Here is a 17,193-nt window from a genome sequence, read left to right as displayed (position 1 = left end):
TTATGTTCGGACTGGTTTATTTCTTGTCGGGTGACTAAAAAAATTCAAATATTTTCTCAACGCAATTTCATCATAATTCTGTAACAAAATCATACATCTAACTGTAATTTAACCAAATCAAACTCTTATTTCAATAATAATAAAAAATAGAATAGTTTGAATAACCAGCAATATATTTGTATCTAGATAGTTCAATAGAAAAAAAAAAGACTTTCGTAAATTAGAAGCTAAACCCCGAATTGGAACACAACATTGAACTATTAACAACATATTTCTCACCCAATACATAAATATGAAAGATCAGGCAAACTATTACATAATTTGGGTATTCTAATGCTAAAACATCTGAAATTCCATGAAACCTAACCTCGTCGCTCAAACTGCCAATCGGCATTTCGTAGAAAACAATGTAAAACAGAGCACCAGCTGTTTGGAGAAATAAATTCCAGTAATCGAGACCCAGGGTCTTTTAAATGTTCCCACAGCTGGTAAATTGTATCACATATTGGCCGTTCTAAGTAATACTTCTTACACATTTGAACATAACAGGAAAAAAACCCGAAACCGATTTTTGATACCTACTCGTCTGCAGTTTCCATATTTGCTCCCTTTAGATGCAGGTGTTTTTCCCTTTTCTGAAAATCAGTCAAGCCCTTCCCACTTCCGGTTACACCAACTTTCCCAAAATGATCATCTGGAGATTTGAATATGCTCTCTCGCTTTCGACCAGAGAAAAATCCAACCTGAGTAATAACTCAAAACAGATGAAATCAAAGACAAATCAAAGAATGTCATGAACAAAGAGAAGAACGACAAATAGGAAGGAGAAATCAATATCCGTTTTTAAGTTGTACACCAAAATATGTAAGCTTCTCATACATTAGGTCTCACTTAATGCTTTGACATTTAGACATCAGAGGAAGGTTTTAGGGAAAACAAAGGATAATGGAAATGGAAATCTGAGCAAAAAAGACGAGCTGAGAAAAATTGGACAATTTGGAATACGAAAAGAAAGCTATTCAACATTTGGATTATAAAAAAAATCAAGAAATAACAGTAATAAGACATGCTGAAGCTTCTTTCAAACTGCTATTGAAGTAGGTTGATGGATCAAATACAATATAGGTGACTAAATTTTCCAACATTTAATCTCCTGTGTCTACGGGTAAATTTTGAGTGTTAGGGTCTGTGGGTGAAAAGAGGAGCAATGCAAGTGGACAACATAAATAGGGAATTTCATTTAGCAAGCAAGGACAGAGACTGCTAGCATGTAGCAAGTTATCAAGTCAATTCCAGATGGAGCCATGCAAATGCTATCGTTATTGCCCAAGAATTGCTTGCAAGGGTACCTTCTTGGCCCGGCCTTTAGTTGTCTGGAACTGCTGCCAGGCATTCTGTCTCTTATTCTGTGTAACCTCTTTCTCTTCCAACCGCATCTTGGACTTGAAAGCATGTATCTTTTTTCGCTTTGCTGCTTTCTGTTATTAGCAAGGTTGTTAGGTAAAAAGTCAAAGCCCAGAACTCTAGATAAGCTGTAGCTGAAATATGAACTTATTGATCACAAAAATGTTAAGCGATAATTCTGAACATACCACATCTTCAGGATCATTAATATTGATTTGAAGTTTTTCAGGCACAGTCCAGGACTGGAAGTCTTTGGCGGCAGCTTGAGCAATTTTCCGTTTAAGGGCTTCCTTTGTAGCCACGGCTACCTTTTCAGCTTCAAGCAACGGGTCTGCCGTGTCTTCTTGAATTGATCTAACATTATCAGGATCAACCTGGAATCACCGATTATAAAACCAACTCAAATCAACTGTTCTAAAAAATATTTCAGTACAACTTATGAGATCGCAAACAAAAGAACTGAAAGAACGAAATCAAAGATTGAAGTTTGTTCCTTTGGCACCGATGACAATTTCTGGGCCATCAAATTGTCTCAAAATATTCTAGTTAGTTCAACTTGTTGAAATCGTGAAGAAGGTAAACAAAATTTGAAAATCATACACATGCATTACAGCCAAAGAGTATCAAAACATCAAATCAAAGGGAAAACTAACATAATCAATGTTTTTAAAAGAAAAAAATCATTTGATACATTATTAAGATAGTTAATCTTTACAGTAAACCTACACTTCGAAAGCTGGTTATGAACTAAAATAAACATGTATGAGAAAAACGACCTAGTCAATGATTAATCATGGCAATACCAAACAAAATGAGGTAACATGGGATATGGAATTTAAATACAACAAAAAATCAAATTGTTTGGCTCACATCAGAAGAGCTAATTCCCAAGATTGTGGCAGTTAAATCATACCTCTTCCTTATTACCCCAGCCTTCATAGCAAATATAATACCCATTCACAGTATGACCTTCAATAGTTCCATCATACCTGAATATCATTCCAACAATAAACCACAGAAAAGCGAACACAAACAAAGAAATTCAATTGTAGTAGCATATAATATATTTTGATTCAGATACCATTCTCCATCTTCGCTCCAAACGGCTTGAACTTTGGTGCCAACAGGAAACTTATGAACAATTTCAGTTCTTGATCCTGGTTTCTGGAGCGCAGAATGAACAAAATTAGTTTCACTAGCCAAGCATAGAAGGTACAATCATGACCAAATTCGAGTGGGAGGGAAAAGCAAATGAAAAATAACCCAAAAAGAACAGTTGGAAATTAGCAAGACACAACTCAGTAGAAGTTAGATATGAAAAGTGGGGATACAAAATGGGAAGACTGCACCACTTAGCTGCTACAAGGTATAAAACAACCACTAAAAACAAACAATAAACAATGGCACACAAGACCGCCGATTTAAGAAAATACACAGCATATTAATACAATGAATTAATATAAAAACCAACAAAGCAGAGAAAAATTTCAATCCAATTTCAGGTTCAGCATCCTATTGCAAATTGATCCCAGTCACCATAACAATTGCAATTTGCGATCACAACCAGATGAATGTTCATGATTCATCACTGTAATCACCATCATCACAACCAACTGCTCCCTGGCCCCCTAGCAGAAAAATAATACGATTTGAAGTTTGGTCAGATCTCTGGCTTAGACCTAAAGAATGTCCTGTCCGGAAGTTAAAGCACTGCTGTGGCAACTCAACACTCCCCTCTTTCCCTCTCTGACAGAATCATATTCAAGAGTTTTCTCATTCGAATCATGGCTACTCATGGAACATAGGGTGTGACGTTCTTCTATTCAATTGGTTTGAACATCGTTAAAAGCCCAATAAACATAGGCCTATCCTCTAAAGCACAGCGAGGCACGGCCTTAAGGAACCCCTATAGGGGAGAATGCACCTAAGTGCACCTTAAAATCTCAATGCAAGCTTCAAGGACATAAGTATGAAAACAATGTGAAATAAATATACAGTATCAAGTCATTACTTGTATGCTAATAACTATTTTTATCATTGGTTTGAACATCGTTAAAAGCCCAATAAACATAGGCCTATCCTCTAAAGCACAGCGAGGCACGGCCTTAAGGAACCCCTACTATAGGGGAGAATGCACCTAAGTGCACCTTAAAATTTCAATGCAAGCTTCAAGGACATAAGTATGAAAACAATGTGAAATAAATATACAGTATCAAGTCATTACTTATATGCTAATAACTATTTTTATCATTCGGGAAATTAGTTAAATAACATCGGTTAACTCTTTTTTTAAGAAAATGACCTCCACGAGTGTATTTGACTCAAATACACTTGAGGAGGTCATTTTCTTAACAAATGAGTTGACCAAGATAAAAAAATAAAATACCCCTTTTATTAGTGTTCATTAGTTTATGAAGCGCAGTTAGAGAATATGTGACAGAATTTTTATCCATGCATCTAGATTCTAGAACACCATGTCCTAGTACGCTTTGTAAGATGAAACCATGCATTGAGCTTTTGAACTTGCTTTAAAGCACATGTGCACCTTGAACAATTTACATTGTTTGAGTTTAGTTTCTAAAACTCGTTACCAATTCTCCAAAAAAATATCAATCATCATTACATCATTTTCAATCCTTTCCCCAAATATCAATTTTATCAACTTCAACGCTTCCACATCATCATCAATATATTCAATGCAACTTCACACAAATTCCAAACATACTCTATCAAATATAACATTTCATTGCAAATACTATATTTTGAAATTAAAAAAAAAAATATCTTGTTCTCACAACCATCCAGCATCAATTCAAATATTATGTAATATTAATCAAACAAAATAAACATAATTTGATATGCAACACAAAAACCATCTTCTAAGAAAATAATACTAAACATAAGTTTTTATCTTCCAAAAACATTTCTCATAAATTTCCCCAAAAATGTTTTCCAAAAATTAAAAAATAAAAACAATCACTGTCTTAATAACTACAGGTGAATCATTTGGTGCCAAGCATGCGGGGTTATTTATTTCAATGCCAGAAAATATGGTGCAGGCAATGGCAAAGTGTTGCTTAGGGATGGACTTTATTTCTAAATCAAAATTCAAGGTCGAAGACACATCAAATTAAAAGTACTAGTTTATCCAAAACAACCGGAATCTCACTCTATTCCTTCAGTTATTCCAGGAAATTCACGCTCAACTCTAAATTGCATATTAATGCCATGAATATATCCAGATGGAGTAAACCGTTACTTTCTAATAGTACCAACTACAAAGTCAAACTGAAGTAAAAATCTATTTCAACACCGAAAAAACAAAAGCAATCTCTGAAAAAAATTAAAGTATAACATACCAGATCAGATGAGCTCCCAGAAAAATGCGAAGCAGAAGATGGTTCAGTGCTGATCCCAGTGTCAACTCCAGAATTACTATCACTTTGTTTTGCAGTTGCCAAAAGTTCCTCCGTCAACTCAATCACCTGCAGCCACAAAATGAGCCAAGTCCAAACAAAAACCAACAAACTAACAATTACTTTGGGCAAAATAAACTAAAAAACAGAAACTTTGAACTTCAAATCCGAGTGACATCTGAAAATCACGAGATAGATGCAAGCTGGCCATCACCAAACATAGCACACCTGCAATAGGATCAAGACACGAGTGATGGGAACCTTTATAATGTCTCTCAGACCATAAGTTTTTCAAATCCGACACGTCTCATCAGCGTGCTTCGCTTAACAAGACAAGATATCCTCACCTTAACTAACCAAAGGGTATAAAGATCTCTTCTCAGTCAGAGGTAGTTCCTTGAAACTGCTTGTTCGAGCAACAGTAATATTTGAGAAAGAGCAAGATGTATTGATATTAAATTTCACAAAAAGGGAAGGAAATCTCATCAGAGTTTTAAACATACAATGGAATCATTATTGACTTCTGATCACACATATGTTAGTCTGAGATCAATTCTAAGAACCAAGTGTCAGTAGAAGCTGAGAGAAACCAATGTGCATGCCAAAGAAAAGGCATTTGGGAGTAAAAGTGGTTATCTTAATGGGAGAACCGGGAAAAAAAGAATAGTAATGTAAACGATTAAAAGGAGATAACCTCCACAAGTTCCCTTTCCATATCCACATATTCAGAGTTTTTTGGATGATCATCCAATAGTTGTCGAACCTGATTCAAATAACAGGAAACATAGTTAAAGAATTCATTTAATTTCCAACTTTAATTAAAACTAAAAAAAAAATTGATCGGAACACAAGGAATTGAAAATAATAGGATTCCTTTGCTACAAAGTTAGAATTTTTAAAAAAACTACAAAATACAAGGTGGAGCTGTACACCCATTCTGACCAACTACCAAAACATAAAAACAAAGAAAATACACAAAAAAACACCAATTCTTTTGTTACTCCTCCCAAAAATTTTAACTCTATGTAACCATTAATAGATTTTTGATATACCATTTTAGAGATTTACAAGAACGAATCAAATCAGTGATCAGTAAGTAAGTAGCAAAATTTTCATCTGTGTATCATGAATAGTCATTGAATTAGTTGCATATAGACATTGTAAAGACCTTTTTCCTAAAATATGCATATGACACGTGTACATAGAACGGTTTTTATGAGAAGAGTCTAAGCAAAACTGAATAAAACAGCAAGTAATCGGCGTAATTCGGCAAAAACCTCACAGAAACCATGTTTAGTTAATTACCAAGCAGATAGCAACCTATGTTGGTCATTAAAAAAAACCAACTGCGCACTCATCATCTCTGTGATGATCAAATTTGCAAGTCAGGTCGCCACTTAAATTCTTGAAAGTCACATAGAAAGATATATCTTATCCTCCAATTTTACATTTCTCTTTTAGTATAGGACGTTTTCCCTCTCCATCCACGTCCTGAAGAACAAAGAAATCAAAACTCCTCTGCCTCACCCAAACCTCACCAAGCACACTCAGCAAAAAAAATAAAAAATATACGAACTTGCAAAGTTACGTGCCCAAATAAAAGCTCTGCCATCGATTATTCCAGGTAGCACAACCCAACACAAATCGAATCACACAAATTTCAATGTTTCCATTCAACGAACATGAGCATGAAAGAGTACCTGTTGAAGCTGTTGTTTGTAAGTGGAGAGATTGGAAACAAGTTCTTGAAAATTAACCTCTTCCCCTTCAATGTTTTCCATTTTATAATCAATCTCAGAGACAATAATTCGATCGGTTGCGAGAAGAGTAGAAACCCTAATCTGCAATTCGGTATTTTGTACGGTTTTCTATATTTCCTCTATTTGACCGTAGGAGCACACATATAATTAATTAAAGAATATAATATATATATATAAATATTAAATAGGCAACGAATCAAATCAAATCAAATATTATTAAATTATTAAAATTTAAAGCTCGAATCAAGTATATTCGAGTTCAATCTCTATTAAAAGCTCAATTTTTTTAAAAATATTTTGGTTCGAGTTCGGCTCGAAATGAAATATGAGTTCAGGTCGAAATCTTCGAATCTATTCGTAAGCTATTTGAACTATTATTTGGATAGCAAAATTCGAAAATGAAGCTTCAAAAGCTCGAAATATCAAAAAAATCGAAATATATATATATATATAATATAATTATTATATTATAATAATAAAATATAAAGACTCGTGAAATATCCGAATAAAATCATTTTGACTCGAGTTCGACTCGAAAAAATTCGAACATGTTCCAATTCGGCTCGAGTTCTATAAATTCGAATATGAATCAACATATTCATCGAACCAACTCGAAAAATTCGCAAACCAGGTCGATTCGTTTACCATTAAGAAGCTTGTGTTAAAATCACAATGATACTCATTTTCTTCTGTTTTAACCAAAAAATATTATATTGCTTATTAGTAATTTTACACTTCTTATCTTATTCCAAAATAAAACTTCTCAAGCACAGATTCTCGTCCTTTTAATGTTTGAAGTTTTTATCGAAGATATCTCATTTGAAAATTAAATTTTTTTTTCCTTCTTCATTCTATTAGATTTTATGGCTCAATTTGAATAATGGGGACATGTTTTAATCCCCTTTTCGCTTCTGTTTTTGTCCATTTTGAGGGTTATTAAACACGTTCAAGATGGACAATAATGTACCTCTCTTTTTTCTTTCATAAAACCTTAAAATCCTTGTATTAATTTGCATTTTGATAAACAAGTCATTATTGGATATCCATGAACGAACACTCGCCCGTCCAATTCACTTAAAAAAAATCAAAACTATATAAAATAAAATAGAATTTTTAAAATGCAACTATTTTCAGGATATCTTTGTCGTTTTTACTTGTATTTTTTAAGGTCTTTTACACTGATTTCACAGTACCCCAAAGGGAGTTGGTCCAAATAAGCTTATTCCGAAAGGCACCTGCAGCATTTCAAGAAACGCAAGTTTTACACACTTCAAAAGGCTAAGGTAATTTCAAACAAAATTCCAAATATAAGTTGATAAACATGATAAAATATGAAAAATAAGTAGAGAAAACTTAAAAAAGAAAAAGATGGGCACAAGTCGGAAGAAACTCGCTCTAAACTTGTTATGCTTATATGATGAACTAAATACTAATGAATTAATTGGTCTCCGGAACTTGGTTTAGTTTTGATCATTGGGTTGATTATTCTTCTTGGCAAAACTATGCTTGTTGTTGAGCATCCAAACCCTTAGTACTCTTCTATTCACTCCGACTTCTTGGCAGAAGCTTTGAACGGCAGATTCTTCCAGCTTCTGTATTTTCCACCCAACTTTCTCCGCAAAATCTTGCAGTTTCTCCTTCTGTTCTTGGGTAAACTTTGTTCTGAACCTCTTCTTCACCACTTGATTTGGCCTGGCCGCCGCCACCCCACAGGGCTCCTCCTGCTCATCCAACTCTGAAGGGATGACAGCACCTCCCATTAGATGCGGTACCCGTGCCAAATTTCTCGAGGGAATCAGTGTTCCAGCTTGATACTCCAACTCATTTCTGTCCAAGAATTCCAGATTCTGATGCCCCACGAAGAGCACATTTCTGCCAATTTTTGGATTATACTCATTCTCTTGGCAGTGACAATTTTCGGAAGAGGGTTGATCATCTGCATCAATTTCTTTTCTGTGGAAGTTTCTGTGACACTGGCAAGCTGAACAAGAGAGAGCTTCAATAGTGCCTTCTTCTCCATCGGGCAAGAATTCTCCACATCCATCAGTTGCATTTCCTCCCACGCCTATGGCATGGTTTTTCATACATTCTTTGTACTTGATAGTTACCATTTTCTTGAAGTTGTGATCAAAAGTGGATGCCATGATTGGGTTATCTGAATGGATAATTTGAGGGCAAGAATAAGCTGGGATTACTATATTGTGATTGTGGGATGTGGGAATATGATGTATCATGCGAGTGTTAAGTGGAACTGGCATTTCATCTTCTTGATTTGGGACTTGAGCCATTTTCTTGCTCTTTGCTAGTATCTCTTTTTATGTATTGCCTCTGTTTCTTGGTAGGTGGACAAAAGAGAAGGAACAGAAAAGATTAATGGAAATTTATAAATATATATATATATATATATTAAGGTCTAAAACATACATAAGATCATCTGAGAAAACAAATTTAAAAACTTGTCTGAAGCATTATGGGATTAAGAAAATAAACATATAAAACGTGGAGTACTGATGAATAAGGGTATACAGTAATGGGATAGGGTTTTGCTGGTTGGTTTGAGCTTACGACAAATGGTACTGAAGGGGCTTTAAAAGGTTGAGAAGTATATATATATATATAAGACAAACGTTTGATTCCACAAAAATCTTCATCAAGTAGAAGTGGTACGTTTAAATCTAACTTATTTAGTAAAAAACGATAAACATAAAATTAAAGAAATTGAAGTGTGTTGTTCTATTTTAGTTTTTCCCAAATAAGATTATTTTAAGTTTCCTATGTACGATGTCTTAATTAGCATGTGCCTAATTTTTTTGGTTGGTGATATAAATTTTATACTTAAATACTGGACTCCTGGACACACGTTTTTGAAACAATATTTATTATTACTAATAAATTTTTCACGCGTTATTAAAGTATTTCAGACATGCATTTATAGTATACTATAATTTAAGTTAGTATAATGCAACTACATATAATAATGGTATATCTTATTATTCTTTGTTTTTTAGTTGGGAGAGAGATTTTTGTTACAAATAGGTCTCGATCTCAATTTCGAGACTGAACTATAACAATATCCTCTTCGACTAAAAAAAGATTAGAAATTAAAATGAGATGTTATTTTTAAAACATTGTATTAAAAGTTTATATTTATCGATATATGTCAGGATTATACTTTTCACTGGATTGCACATATGAGGGGAGAAATTTCCACATTGATGATGCTATTCTTAGTATATTATTTGATATTTATCAATACATGTTGGGAAAAGTTAGGATTTTGTTATGATAAGTTGACATGTTTTGGATTTTAGTATTGAAATTTGTCAAAGTTTGGTTTATCTAATCACTTAGATTTTTGTTTTTGGTCCTTTTTTGCCGAAATCAATAAATCCCACGAATATTGTTTATTTGTCGTTGCTTCACTCTTACATGATTCATGTTATATATGCAAATAAAGCTCATGTGACACATTAAAATACATCCAAGAAAAAATAAATGAAAAATAAATCAAAACGACAATCAATATTTCAAAATATTATGAACAAATATTCATTTTGCTTATATATATATTTATATATATGACGGGATCGGTTCGGGCACCTTTGAGGGTGCATCAAACAAAATATTCTCAATGAGCTGCAATAGCTCGTGTTCTAAGAATGTAAACACCGATTAATTAGATCGAGTTTTGTTTTAAACCAAGCGAAAAATACTCGAAATGATCTTTCGTTAAGAAAATTAATCAATTTTATAACTTGTTCAATTGAATAATTGAAAATTACATGAGATCAATTATGACTTATATCAGTTCAGTTATGGATAAAACTGAACTGATATCAGGTGAACTAATCAAATCAGTTAAGAACAAAAAAAACAGTTAAACAGAAATAACACAAGATATGTTTATGGATGTTCGGAGATTTCAACTGCTCCTACATCACTCCTTCTACCTCCTTGGGTAGGATACACTAGAAGACTTTGATTTATACAACACCTTGTACAAACGAACTCTACTTAGGACTTACTCCACTGCCTAACTGAACTCCTAGCCTAGACTGAAGGCAGCATCTTCCAGCCAACACTTGTTTAACGTCTATGTGTCAAAGACTACACATACAAGTTTTATGTCTTTGTGCAAGACTCACTCAACTGATTTTTTAAGCTCTGCTCTCTGATATATGTGAGTGATAGTGTGTGTGAGAATTGAACAATGAATATACCGGGAAGGTGTTCTCACACACTGAGAGAAAAGAGCTTCTATACTAAGCTGATAACAAATTGAAGTTTTCCCTCACAACTGGGCTGATTACTTCTTGTAAGCTAATAAGACTTTTAGAGTGACCTTCTTCTTCACACACTCTTGTTGTTCTGTTACTTGTATTTATAGAGACAATGTGACCATACACCAAGATTCATCAAATATGTTCGTTGCAGTTTGAAATCGTTCTTGGCTTTAAGCTCTGCAGCAAAGTTTATAATTTGTCCTTTGATTTGTACCCTTGTGCTGAGCTTTAATCCACTTCGATAACCTTGTTTTGATCTGCAACTGATTGGTTTTAACTGATGCTCTAAACTACTCATCTGAACCGATCTTCAGTTGGGCTGGTGAAATCAGTTGTCTCGTCAGTTGAACTGATTTCACTCTTTCAGTTGAACTGGTCAGCTTGGCTCTTCATCAGTTGAACTCTTTATCAGTTGGCCGAGCTTCTGAAGTTCTCCTGCTAAATCACCTATCAGCTGGACAATCAGTTGAACTATTCGTTGACATTTCAGTTCGACTGGTTCATTTTGTGCGATCAGTTTGACGTCTTCAGTTTGCGATTTTGACAGCTCGTAACTGATCTCAGCTCTGTGCACTTAGGTAAATTTATCAGTAACAAAATAACAAGTTTTGTTAACAACAAAATTGCGAACATGAAATACTATATGAATAATTAGATAAATATGTAGGTGAACAAGAAAAATTATATATTTAGGTAAAATAGAAAAATCGCTTAGACGCCGTCTAGGAGGCCGCCAGCCTACCAGTATAATAATTTCGATCATGTAAAAATTTATTTGTTAAATAATGAGAATTAAAATGGAACAGATGATTTCATTCCATCGAGATGAAGATGGTCTTCGGCCCTGTTCGACCAGACTAATCATTCAAAAACAGCGTCATTAAAAATAAATTATTTACCATTTACGTATTTTCCGATATAACAATTATGTGGATATAATATTAAATTATTTCTTGGATTGAATTTCACTCAAATGTAGGCTGCATTTAATGGCAGATCGAGTAGACAAGTTTTTTTTAAAAAAACAAGTATAACTTTTCGTGAATTCCGCCATTGAAATATACCGAGTGGTCCTATTATATATGATCTCGCATCCTCCGATTCTCCCCCAAATTCCAAGTATACCTGTGGTCTCCGGTGTATGGGAGAAGAAGCCCTCAATCCACTGATCATTTCTTGAATTCTTTGTGCTGATGAGGTTTTTCAATTAATTTCCTGAAATTATTATTTGTCCCCACTTAAATTTCATAATTTATAAAAAAAACAGTAAATTATAATAAAAGCAAATATTTATTTGAATTTATGTCCGTACACTTAATTTGTCCTGCTCTTGCCAAGGATAAACATTTGTCAGTTGTGGAATAAATGCATAATAGCACATATTGATGGAAATTATATAGTATATAAAACAAGAAATTTAATTTATTTACAGTAGAGTCATCTGTAATCGTACAATATCTTTGTCAAAGACCATTATTTCCCTTTATTACATAGATGCACACAATATGACATATACATGCATATATATATATATATATATATTAGTATCTTTTTGAACACGATATGTAGGATTAACGTCTCGTTGTTTTGCCAAAAATTATAACTAATAATAACAGTACAATCTTTTAAATCGTACAATAACATAATCTTCATGCTAATTCGATCACTGTATCATTGCTTCCCAACACATATATACACACATATTACATTTTATTAAAATTCTAAATAGATTAAATTCTTTTGTATTAAATGTTATCACATTGGAAAATAGTTTTTTTGTTCCATTAACTTGTTCAATTTTGAGTTTTGCTCGAATAAATTTTCAAAATTTGGTTTTGGTACAATAAATTTTAATTTTCAACGATTTTGATCGAATTGTTGAAATGACACAAGACAAGTTAGGAATCTCCTATGCCATTCCAGAATTTTTCGATCCAAAATAAAAATTCTCTGGTTCCATGTCATCAATTGTAGGAAATCAAAAATTAAAAGTGAGATTAACAAAACAAACTTTGAAAACAAGTGGACAAACACAAAAAATTGGACAGGTCGCTGGACCAAAAAAACTCTTTTATCTAATTATACACAGAAGGGGTAATTTATTAGAATAAATTTTTTGTGAGACGGTCTTACGAATATTTATATGTGAGACGGGTCAATCCTATCGATATTCACAATAAAAAGTAATATTTTTTTTATAGATGAACCAAATAAGAGATCTGTCTCACAAAATACGATATGTGAAACTGTGTCACACAAATTTTTGTTAACTTATTATGCGTAAGGTACAATATGGATGAGTCGAATTGTCTCATTTGTAAGGCAATACCCGTAATTGAGGTAAGGCACGTGAGATGGCGGCCTCAAGACCTATATCTTATGGGGCTAAAAAAATGTTTTAAATGTAATAATATAATATTTTATTCAAATAGTTTCAGATCAATACCAAAAGCAATATTTATTATACTATATAATACAAAATTTTCTAAAATGAAATGATTTTAATATTCATAATCTTGTATTTAGATCTAGCTATAAAAATAAATTTGACTATATATCGTCTACTTTAATTTGATTTTGTAGTCACATGTTGTTTAGACAATCAAATTTAAAAATTATAATTTAATTTTTTTATTTAAAAATTTGGTATTAAAAATTCGTAATGGAATATTTTGTTGACAAATTTCAATATATCTATATTCTATTATGGATTAGGCCGACTCTTTTTGTCTCGTTTTTCTAACTGTTTTTATTTTATTGATTTGAAATTTAGGAGTTGTTCTTAAAAATAAAAAGTTTGAGGCATTGTTCAGGACATGATTAGAATGGTTACTTATACTGTCAATTTATCGGTTTTTTTTTTTTAAATAATGAATGTTAAAATCATATAACAGAAATACACATATCTACATATCAATTGGAAAATTCTTTATAAATTTTCAAATTATATAATACGTGGTTATGATAAATAGAAAATTATCATTACTTTTTTTATGGTTGTGATAAAGTTAATGTTATGATCGAAGATTAATTTATAGAGAGACGAATAAATTATCTAAGTAAATTATGAAAAAATTTCAGTTGAGTTAGCTACAATGAAATGTAATTCTTGTTAGTTGAGAGTATCCAATAAACATGCAACATGTTACTGTGCGGAAAGAGGCCCACTGAATGGGTCGAACACTGAAAATGATTTGAATATAATCGACTAGGCTATCAAATGAATAATTAAATATAGGCTGACTAAAATATAAATGACATGTGTTTGTTTCTATATGTTCGAAGAATTCAACACTCCTACGTCACTCCTTATTTCTTGCAGAAGGATTGTACTAAAGTACTTTGACAATTACAAATATTGCAGCTGCCTATTTCAGCAGGACTTGCCACACAACCTAACTAGAACTTTTAATAACTTCTCTTAACAAAAGTGAACAATATATTTACTCTCAGATTAAAGTATTGCATAGCTTAAATGAAATGCTAAGTACAAATAAGACTATCAATTATATGAATGAACGGATTAGCGTGTGATTTCCCTTATCAGTTGAGCTCTTGAAAGCTTTGAAAAATATGCTTTGAACTTTTCACAAATGCACGAGAGTATTGGAAGTGTAAGCAAGTGAGGGAGCAAGAGAGACTAATATATTCTTCTATTTATAGTTTTTGATCCAATGTTTGGTAAGATCAAATCTGATATCCATTCCAAAGGAAGTAGCCATTGATCACATCACTATCCATTCTGACAATAGTACACTGAGTAGTGCTTGCAGATTCCTGACATTCCGTTGATAATCAGAGACTAATAGTACGGAAAACTTTATGTGATATTTCAGTTGAGCTTTGATGTTGGAACATTTCATGTTCACAATCTTTATTTTGATGTTAACAAAATTTGTTATTGTGTTTCTAATATATTCTCTCAAGTGTGAAGTTATTAAAACAAGAAGCAAGTTGAAACGGAATTCTGCACAAACAGAATTTCTGACAAGTTTCGGTATTTTGAAGATATCTCTCAACTAGATGATTCAAATGACAATCCGCCAACTCAATTAATTAGAAAACTCAATTTGGAACAAGCCATATCTCAGGTCAGTTGGGCAAAATCGGATGTTATCGATGTCTAACTGATCGCTGAATTACAGAATTGATTGCGTGAAAACAACAATCAGTTGGGTATGAGCAGTTGCGGTAATTTGGTCATATCTCTCAGCTCGGTTATTAGAATGAAGCGATTCAGTATGCATTGGAAATATAAGACGATGATCTACAAATCATCAGAAGTCAAAGTTTGAATCGAAGCTTAAGATGCTGATAAATGACGATGAAGCTACTGGTTCTGCACAAACTGAAATCAGCTAGGCTGATTTCAGCTGACCAACTGAATTGAAACTGAACCAGACCAGCTGAAGACCAGTTGAACTGAACTAGCTGAAACTGAACCAGACCAGCTAAAGACCAGTTGACAGAGTTGACCACTCGGGAAAATGTCCAGCAAGGCGAATTTGACTGTTGCAATTTCAGAAACAGTACATAAATTTTCCAAACGGTCATATTATTGTGTCTAACGTATATATCATTGTTGGAGCCTATAAATACAACATATTAAAGATCAAACAAGAGCTTTTGAAGAGGATTCAAAGCATGAGCAATTAGCATGAAGAAATCAGCTAGTTGAGAGCATAAGCTTTGTGTGAGGATATATTTGAGATGTACACTGTAAAAGATAAATTCCTCACACACAATCACTCACACATATACAAGAGAGTTGAACTTCAAATATTAGTTGAGTGAGTCTTCACACAAATACGTAAAACAATGTGTTTGTAGTATTTGCATATGAGACATTAAACAATATGCTGATTTGAGGTGCTGCCTGCAATCTTGAGTGCTAGGAGTTCTAGTTGGGTGTTGTCCTTCTAGAGTGGGTTTGTACAAAGAGTTGTATAAATCAAAGTCTTCTAGTGAATCCTTCTCGAGGTGGAAGAAGGGGTGACGTAGGAGCATTTAAAGTCTCCGAACATCCATAAACAAATTCATATCTATTTGTTTATTGCATTTACTTATCATTTTCATTGTTTTAAGGATGCATTTTTGAAGCATTTTATGTGTTCTTCAAATACAAAATTATTGCATTTCAAGTGTTTGATAAAATGCTTCAGCCAAAATATTTTTTACTCATTCAACTTGCATATATTTTAAATGTTTTACAAAATGTTTAATCGGTTTCTACGAAGGATTATTTCGAGTGTCTTCCGCTTGATTTGAAAACCAAACTCGATTTAATTAATCAGTGTTCAATATTTCAAGAACCGAGCTATTGTAGCTCAACGTTGATCTCCCTAATCGATCCTGTCATTTGATTCTTAACATTGAGTAGTCTGAGGGATTGTAGAGAATTTTTGTTGTTGTAGACTGACTGATTGTCTAATATAAGTCGCTACATCAGTTGTCATTTGATAAGCTAGGCTTATATAATAGTAATCATTTGCCACCGAGTATTCTTCAGTTCACAAAGGCTTAGGCGTTAGTTGGGCTCTATCTAACAATTTTGCTTAAGAAAAATACATATGCATGAATTATCAGTTTTCCTCTTTGAATTCTTTCGGCTAGGCTTTCTGTTAATCTATTGAATCATCCGCTTTGTTATATCACCAAAATGTAAATGTTCTAACAATTTTATCATTTTTTTATGTCTGACAAAACTAAGCACTTGATTCAATATCTGAATTCAAAACTGAACTCCTTTGAATAGATGGAAAAAATTTACATTTAAAAAAATGTTAAAAATAAGGGACTGCACTATATCTTATGATGTTCTTATGTCGAGAGTGTGAGTGCTTGATACTGGGATCCGTTGGCTTTCTTGGATGATCAATTGGCTTTGGAGGTTCTCTTTTCTCACCCTGACTGCTAGATTCAGTTATCTTTTGACTGGATACCACACTTGACTATTGGATCCAGTTATCTTATGAACTGATACCACTTCCCTTTTTTATCAATACCATAATGTTCTTTGAGGTTGGTAAGCACTTCAATACGTTGATTAATGATACCATTAACCTTTTTGGAGAGATGATTATATTCCAATTATAGTTTTTGTCAGATAAAGATGAACATTGTCGACTTTAAAAGTCATCTGAAAGTGATTTGCTGAGAATTTTCTAGCCGGATGACTTTCTGATGCAACTTGGGCCTGATTCTTCCTTAGGAACTTGCTAAATTTCTTTAAAAACAATGACATTGCATTATTGCTCAACTAGTCTGATGACTTTTCTTTCAAGACTGATTGATCAATTGATGTCACATCCAGAGCTTTCGTCAATTTGG

General features: G+C 33.1%; 2 protein-coding genes across 2 annotated transcripts; both read right to left on the bottom strand.

Annotated features, from left to right (window-relative positions):
* Positions 1-252: 252 nt before the first annotated feature.
* On the bottom strand, positions 253-6,715 carry LOC142517943 (uncharacterized). The gene is made up of 8 exons (XM_075620472.1): positions 6,521-6,715; positions 5,515-5,583; positions 4,764-4,889; positions 2,486-2,568; positions 2,318-2,393; positions 1,593-1,778; positions 1,350-1,478; positions 253-743 (listed from the first exon to the last, which is right to left on the bottom strand). Exons 1-8 carry the CDS (start codon positions 6,599-6,601, stop codon positions 579-581), a joined length of 915 nt encoding a protein of 304 aa, XP_075476587.1. The 5' UTR covers positions 6,602-6,715; the 3' UTR covers positions 253-578.
* A 1,126-nt stretch (positions 6,716-7,841) lies between these two features.
* LOC142519049 (zinc-finger homeodomain protein 4-like) lies at positions 7,842-8,897 on the bottom strand. The gene has a single exon (XM_075621942.1). It carries the CDS (start codon positions 8,866-8,868, stop codon positions 8,041-8,043), a length of 828 nt encoding a protein of 275 aa, XP_075478057.1. The 5' UTR covers positions 8,869-8,897; the 3' UTR covers positions 7,842-8,040.
* Between the last annotated feature and the right edge of the window lie 8,296 nt (positions 8,898-17,193).

This window comes from Primulina tabacum, chromosome 11, assembly GCF_025594145.1.
Source record: "Primulina tabacum isolate GXHZ01 chromosome 11, ASM2559414v2, whole genome shotgun sequence".
Classification (NCBI taxonomy): domain Eukaryota; kingdom Viridiplantae; phylum Streptophyta; class Magnoliopsida; order Lamiales; family Gesneriaceae; genus Primulina; species Primulina tabacum.
Note: the sequence above shows the minus strand (reverse complement) of the source record. Positions and strands in the feature narration are given on the sequence as shown.

Bases quoted from the DNA above. Each gene is read 5' to 3' on its own strand.
- LOC142517943 (XM_075620472.1), bottom strand. From the start codon at position 6,601: ATGGAAAACATTGAAGGGGAAGAGGTTAATTTTCAAGAACTTGTTTCC. The intron at 2,569-4,763 runs GTATGTTATACT...TCTGCGCTCCAG, and splicing joins CTGGGAGCTCATCTGATCTG to AAACCAGGATCAAGAACTGA. The intron at 744-1,349 runs GTACCCTTGCAA...GTTATTACTCAG, and splicing joins CTAAAGGCCGGGCCAAGAAG to GTTGGATTTTTCTCTGGTCG.
- LOC142519049 (XM_075621942.1), bottom strand. From the start codon at position 8,868: ATGGCTCAAGTCCCAAATCAAGAAGATGAAATGCCAGTTCCACTTAAC.